This window comes from Triticum aestivum, chromosome 3B (genome assembly GCF_018294505.1).
Source record: "Triticum aestivum cultivar Chinese Spring chromosome 3B, IWGSC CS RefSeq v2.1, whole genome shotgun sequence".
NCBI classification, from domain to species: Eukaryota; Viridiplantae; Streptophyta; class Magnoliopsida; order Poales; family Poaceae; genus Triticum; species Triticum aestivum.
This window is the reverse complement of record NC_057801.1, coordinates 572,929,303-572,936,588: the sequence shown is the minus strand read 5'-3', so window position 1 is coordinate 572,936,588 and position 7,286 is coordinate 572,929,303. Positions and strand designations below refer to the sequence as shown.

The 7,286-nt window shown below is 44.5% G+C and overlaps 1 protein-coding gene across 1 annotated transcript; it reads right to left on the bottom strand.

Annotated features, from left to right (window-relative positions):
• Positions 1-314: 314 nt before the first annotated feature.
• LOC123065767 (B3 domain-containing protein Os03g0212300-like) lies at positions 315-1,059 on the bottom strand. Its single transcript, XM_044488986.1, has 2 exons — positions 785-1,059; positions 315-692 (listed from the first exon to the last, which is right to left on the bottom strand). Exons 1-2 carry the CDS (start codon positions 1,053-1,055, stop codon positions 433-435), a joined length of 531 nt encoding a protein of 176 aa, XP_044344921.1. The 5' UTR covers positions 1,056-1,059; the 3' UTR covers positions 315-432.
• Positions 1,060-7,286: the final 6,227 nt, after the last annotated feature.

Genomic DNA, 7,286 nt, shown 5'->3' with positions numbered 1-7,286 from the left:
GGTGTTTTCAAAAACCGTCGGATTTCGTCACGGCGGTCGTCCGTGGCTAGGGTTTGAGTCATGTTTTTAGCATTCAAAAAATGAAACTTATATTGTTTCATAAACGAGCATGCACAAAAACCCATAATTTTATCTTTCATCCATGAGCATGCATAAAAATTTCAATTCCCATCAATACCAAACTAAATATTCATGTTAAGAAATTGACATGTTTAGATGACACTGTCATACAGCATCCATGAGCATGCACAAAATTAAACCTGACATACTTAACATTGACAAGCTTAAACCCAACATGCTTAACATTGCCACTTCATTTTCTTAACATCTTCACTCCTCCTTCTTCTCCTTCATCAACCTGATGCACTCAGAGTAGCGAATCCCAACGCGGATGTACTCCTCTACCACAATTGGCATGGTCCTGTCGCCCAGCTATGGAATCGCCGGCGCCACTACCATCACGAGGTCATCGTTAGGCACCACCATCGCGAGGTCAGTGTCAGGCACCACAATCGCGAGGTCGTCGTCAGCCACCACCATAGCAGGGTCGTCGTCAGCCACCACCATAGCAAGGTCGTCGTCAGCCACCACCATAGCAAGGTCGTCATCCCTGCTCTGCTCGTCTTCTTGCCCACTCTGCTCCTCATCATCCCCGCTCTGCTCCTTGTCATCCCCGCTGCTGCTCCCACTGCCTGGCTAAATGCAACAAAGTGTGAACATGGTGTTGTCGTCATGCCGGTAGAGGAAGCCAAAAGGACAGGAAGAAGAGAGACAGAGAGCTTACTGGCATCGTCGTCGTGCTGGTAGTACATGCGGCACATGGTGTTTTCGAACATCTTCACGGTGAACATGGCGTCGCTGTCGTAGCAGAACACAAGGAAGTACCCGAGCTGTAGCTCATGGGCGCGGGCGAAATGCTCCCAGCCGGGCCCTAGGTACATGTGGCCTTCACCATCGAACACCACCGACACATCCCACAGCCTGTGAAGCCCGCTGCCGGCCTCCCGCAGCTTCACTTTGTGGGGCTCACGGCCGGCGAGCATCTTCGCAAACATGTCAGGCAACCTCTGAGCGAGGGTCAAGCAGTGGTTAATTGTGGCAATCAAGCACTAGACAGCAGAGTGATGATAAAGAAATGAGTGATGATAAACATACCTGCCTACTGCAAGATTTCTCAATTACGATCTCGAAGAACTCGAAACCTTCCAATCCAGCCATCTCACTTCTCTGAAAAGCAGCATTGTAAATTAAGCAACAGGACTAGACAGAAATAGGAAACAAGCACTTCAAAATAGTAGAATAATTACTACAAGTGGCAAAAACATCAACAGCAACAGCAACAGCACTAAAATCTACTATAAAAGGACCAGAACACAACTAGAAGCATATCTACTATAAATGGACATTGTTGCATATCTATAAATGAACATATCTGAAAACTGACATAAATGACAGAAAATATCCCTATCTAAACCCAACCAAAAATGTAGCCCCAACATATACCCTGCTCAAATAAGCAGCTAATGCTTTCAAACAGCCAACATGGAAACTTATCTCGACTAAAAATGAAACTGAACAGGCCCAAGTTTCAGAATCAAACTAAGAATGAAACTTATCAAGATAGACACCAACAAATCTTACACAACCTAATCCAATACAAAATGTGCCAGCAGACAACCTAAACCTTGATGGTATATCAAAATGTAACCCCACTGATCAACATAATGTAGCCCCACTCATCAAATCTGTCACTGAGCATCATCAAATCTGTCCCTGAGCATTCCTGATACTTTAATTAAACACAACCTAGTGCATCTAACCCCAACCAAAAATAACAAAAATTCCTCATGGCAAGTCAAACCTACACTTCACTAGTACAGTACTACATGGTAACCAAGCTAGGCGCCCAAAATTAAGATCAGAAACACCAATTAGCTACTCCAACTCGTACTAAAAGAACCCTAATCTACAGAGGGGGGACGGCGACTTCAAAGGGTGTCGTGGATCTCGTGGTTCTTTAGGAAGAGGAACCCTAATCAGTGCCACGGAACCCTAATCTAATCAATAGGAAGAGGAACATGAAGGAGTCAGCGGATTCATACCTTAGGAGGCCGTCGCCGTCGCCGTCGATGGAGGAGTGGTTCGCCGTCGAGGGAGGTTGTCGCCGTCGATGGAGGAGAAGGGGATGCCGGCGGCGGAGAGGAGGAGTGGGTCGAGTGGATAATGGAAAGGAGGAGTGGGTCAAGTGGAGAGGAGGAGTGGGTCAAGTGGAGGAGTGGGTCCACTTGTCAGCGAGTTCTGTATTTGATATATTAAAAAGTGTGGCATAGAGTACAAAACCAACAACCTCTTCCTAGCCCAGTGGTCGAAACATAGTGAAATAAGCGCACGGTCGTGGGTTCGAGCCCCCGCACGCACATATTTTTTGGCCACATGCATATTTTTGGTAGCTTGGGTACAATAGCAAAATGGCCCACTTGTCAGCGAGTGGGTCGAGTGGCCCACTTGTCAGTGATGTGTGTGCTTGATACTTGACTAGTTTGATATATTCAAAAAGGTTGGCATAGAGTGGAAGACTAATAGCCTCGTCCTAGCCCAGTGGTAGAAACGTAGTGAAACAAGCGCATGGTCGTGGGTTCGAGTCCCCGCTGGGGCATAATTTTTTTGCTCACGATGAAAATGGGTTCAGTTGAAGCAAAATTCAGTTAAAATAGCATCTTCAGTTCTGACCAAAATTCAGTTAAAACAGTATGATCACAACAACTACTAAATGATCACAACAACTACAAGACAACATTCTGACCAAAACTTGAACTAAAGATGTTCAAAAAATCTTCTGTATGATCAAAACAGCAAGCATAACATCTCAATTCTGTATTTTTTTGCAATCTTTTTCATTACAGCAAGCATCTGTATGATCAACACAGCAATCTTTTGCATTACAATCTCAATTTTGTAGTCTTTGATAGCAAGCATAACAGCTACTAAATGATCACAAAAACTTCTAGACAACATTATGTATGATCTGACCAAAACTTGAACTTAATGATCACCAAAACTTGAAGGACTTTGCATCACAACCATAAGTGTTTTTTCATTTCTGCACCAGCATCATAACAATCACAACAAGTGTTCTGCACCAGCATCATAACAATCACATAACTACATAACAAAAGCAAACTTTTTCATCATTACAAAAGCAAACTTGTTCAACATAACAAAAGAAAACTTGTTCATCATTACAAAAGCAAACTTGTTCAACATAACAAAAGCAAACTTGTTCATCTTTACAAAAGCAAACTTGTTCAACATAACAAAAGCAAACTTGTTCAACCACATAACTACAAACTGAGACACATAATACCACAAACAACTTAATATCCCCAGTAGTAGGGGTCATCCCAATGATCCTCCGCCTCTTGCCATAGCTCCAAACCTTCTTTGATGGTTTGGATTTTCTTCCATGCCTCGTAGGTGACGTACGCATCTTTCATGGCGTACTCGATGAACTTGTTTGGCAGTGGGCTGTCCCCCCATAGTAGGTGGTCCGATTTCTTGTTGATCTTCTGCTTCATTTCCTAGTAGGATGGGTGGATGAGGCTGGCTGCAAACTCAGCCAAAGACTGCCACTTCTTTCCATTGTTTGGAACTCTCCATTTGTGTTGCATGTCGACGTACTTGTCGGGGTTGATCTCCAAACCAGACAACTTCAGCTTCTCCTTGTCACCTCCAATGGAGAAGCAAACAAAGGTGTACAGCTTCTTCTCCTGCAGGAGCGGGCGGGGTTCCTTGGGCCTGCATCAAATTAATCTGGTGCATCAAATTCATCTACTTCAAAAACTTAAAACTACTAATTAGACAGAAACTTCAGAACTTCAGAACTAGTATTGCATCTACTTCAGAACTTCAGAACTATTGCATCTACTTCAGAAACTTCAGAAACTTCAGAACTCCAAAAACTTCAGAACTTTAGAACTAGTATTGCATCTACTTCAAAAACTTTAGAAACTACTAATTAGACAGAAACTTCAAAACTTCAGAAACTTCAGAATTGGATGTTTTTACCATTTGGTTGCCGCTGTGATGTGGTATACCAGGACGAGATCCTCCACGCATAACTACAGAACTGCAGCCATTTGCGGAGGTTCGTCTTCCCTGGTATACTCGACATCAACGCCAATCGACCGAGAAAGCATGCCGCCGAGCCTCCTCCTGATCTCGCGGATCCTCTTGTCGGCTTCATCTGGATTGCTGGTGCATACGACATCCAGTGGCTCCTTCAGGTGGATATCAACCTTGAGCGGCACGGTGTAGTCCTTCTTCTGCCCGGGGACCGGAACATCGTCGTCGACCACCAGCGGCTCCTTGCCAGACGCCTCACCACGGTGATGCTTGGCAGATGGAGGGGAGTTGCTCCATGATGCCTCCACCATTCTCTTGGCAGACGGAGGGGAGTTGCTCCACGATTCCTCCTCCATTGCCCTCCTGGCCAGCGATGGTGGAGGCAAAGGGGAGTTGCTTGATGGTGGAGGCAGAGGGAGGTAGAGGGAGGAAGATGGAGCGGCAATGGAATGAGGAGGGAGGCAGAGGGAGGAAGATGGAGCGGCAATGGAATTGGAGGGGAGTTACCTGGACGTGGGAAGAAAACCCCCTCTGCGTCATGGGGAGTTGCCAGTGGAGGGGAGACGTGGGGAGTTGCCTCGAAAACTCAAACGTCCAGGAGGGGAGACGTGGGCCAACGAAAACTCTGGAGGGGAGACATGGGCCCTTTGGTTTCTCCTGTTTCTGAAACAAAAAAATAACAGCCATATTTTGCTCTAAAATTAATGATCACTGCAACCATATTAAGAGATCAATCTTCAAGCATTAAAACAGCACCAAAACAGTCACTTCAGCCATCCAAAATGGCACCAAAACAGCACCAAAACAACATCGTCCAAAACAGAAAAAAATGCCACCAAAATGGCACCAAAGTATCAGCCAAAATGGCACCAGAGTTTTAATGCACCATCTGCCTCTTCATCACCAAAGTCTCATGCATTTTGCTACCTGGAGAGAATTGTAGTAGAAAAACTACATCAGGATCACATCAACAAAAACTACAGAGAAGGTTGATCACCAATAAAAACAAGGAACATGCAGTAATAGTATAGCCTTCATGTCCATTCGCTACTCATCATCATTGATACGAAAACAAGGAACTCTATGCCCACTCCTGTTTTCCTCATCATCACTACAATATTGCAGCATAGTATGATCAGTCCGGTCTTCCTCATCCTCGCTCTCATGTCCATCCGCTACCACCTTTCTTCTTTTCTTGATGCCTTCAACTGTTGCAGCACCAACGGTCACACGTTCCCGGTCCCTTCGCACTCTTCTTTGCACCGGAACTTCCATAGAGTCATCATCAGCTTGCAACGGAACTTCCATAGAGTCATCATCTTGGTATGTTAGTCCACCATCACCGGGGCCCTTTTCCACTTCAGCTTCAGTCACACTCCACAAGTGTCTATGCTGAAAGTTTTGCACAACTCGCCATTTTCTGTGCAAAAGAGTGTCTGGCAGATAAAACACCATTGTTGCTTGTGTTGTTAGAATAAGGGGATCACCCTTATACTAGCACCTTGCAGTGTTGATGCTTTTGAAGTGGCCATCATATTTGAAAAAAGAGTCTCTCTTCTTCTTGCTACCAAGCTCAAACCAGTCACAGCGAAATAAGACTACCGAGCGATGGATGCCTCCACTACAGTTGTACTGCAACTCTACGATGCTTCTCAACTGACCATAGAAGTCAATGATCTCACCATCATGTGACCCCTCAGTGACGATTCCACTATTCTGTGTCTTCCTTTTTTCCTCGCGGTCAACGGTGTGGTACCAGACACCGTCAGCAATGCATGCTGAATACACTCTCACTCGCTTATCTGGTAAACATGCCAAAGCAAATAGATCATCACTGACCTTCTTCTCCTCATGCAACTTTCCAATCTCCACAAATAAACCATTTAGCAAACAATGGTATTTGGTGAATAACACAGAAAACATAAAACATGTGGCTAAATATCTCACATGATTCTTAAACCACTTAGCAAACCCCTTGGCAACCCTTTTATCAACATGGATATTGCTTTCTTCCTGATTTAACTCTTCCTTGCATTTCCTGCAATGCCAACAAAACATGTGAATTAAAACATTAGGCTAGTGCCAACCCAACCAAAAAAAATATAATGAGTGCACAAGATATAACGTACTCGATATATGGTAGAACCTCGGCGCAATTGCTAAGCACAAACCAAACCATCTTGTCATACTCATCACCAGCCTCCAAGTATTGTGAGGCTCCAAGAAAGTTCACACCATGGTTGAAAACAGAGACATCACCACTTTGCGAATCAGACCGCTCTCTATTTCTGCCCGGCCGGTTCCATCTTGTTTCCACATCGCCAAAGTATCTAGAGCAAAAAGTCAAGCACTCGTCAACGACATATGCTTCAGCAATAGAACCTTCAGGTCTTGCCATGTTTTGCACATAACGCTTACAAGTAAGCAGCCTTCTTTCGATTGGGTACATCCAACCGTATTGCACAGGGCCTCTAAGCATTGCCTCTTTTGGTAAGTGCACCACCAAATGGACCATCACGGTGAAGAAAGCTGGAGGGAAAATCTTCTCGAGCTTGCAAAGAATAATTGGGATTTCTTTTTCAAGTCTTTCCAGGACAGTTAACTTGAGTGTTTTGCAGCACAGTTCTCTAAAGAAATTTCCCAGCTCAGCAACCGCTTCATATACATCCTTGTGCATGATTCCTCGGAGGCCTGCCGGTAAAATCCTTTGGAGGAGGTGTGACAATCATGGGTTTTCAGTACTGAAAGCTTGAATCCATCAGAAGTAACACACTTTGCTAGGTTAGCAGCATAACCATCTGGAAAGTTCACTACTCTTAGGAATTCACAGAATGCAAGCTTTCGTTCTTTACTCATTGTATACCATGCTCGTGGCATTTCAAATGAATCTTCATCTTCATTGTGCTGTAGATGCAAATCTTCTCTTATGCCCATGTCCTCCAAATCAAGCCTAGAACTAACCGTGTCCTTTGTCTTCCCTTCAATGTTCAGAAATGTCCCTAGCAGATTCTCGCATATGTTTTTCTCAATGTGCATTACATCGAGATTATGCCTTAATTTCATATCAGCCCAATATGGCAGGTCCCACAAACAAGACCTCCGGTCCCAACATTGACCTTCCTCACGCTTTCTTTTCTTCGCCAGCTTTCCTGGTCTCACATCTT

What these genes read in the sequence shown, in the direction of transcription:
- LOC123065767 (XM_044488986.1), bottom strand. Translation starts at nt 1,055, where the DNA reads ATGTTTGCGAAGATGCTCGCCGGCCGTGAGCCCCACAAAGTGAAGCTG. An exon ending in CCAGCACGACGACGATGCCA is followed by an intron (nt 693 to 784) that starts GTAAGCTCTCTG and finishes GCATTTAGCCAG; the next exon opens with GCAGTGGGAGCAGCAGCGGG.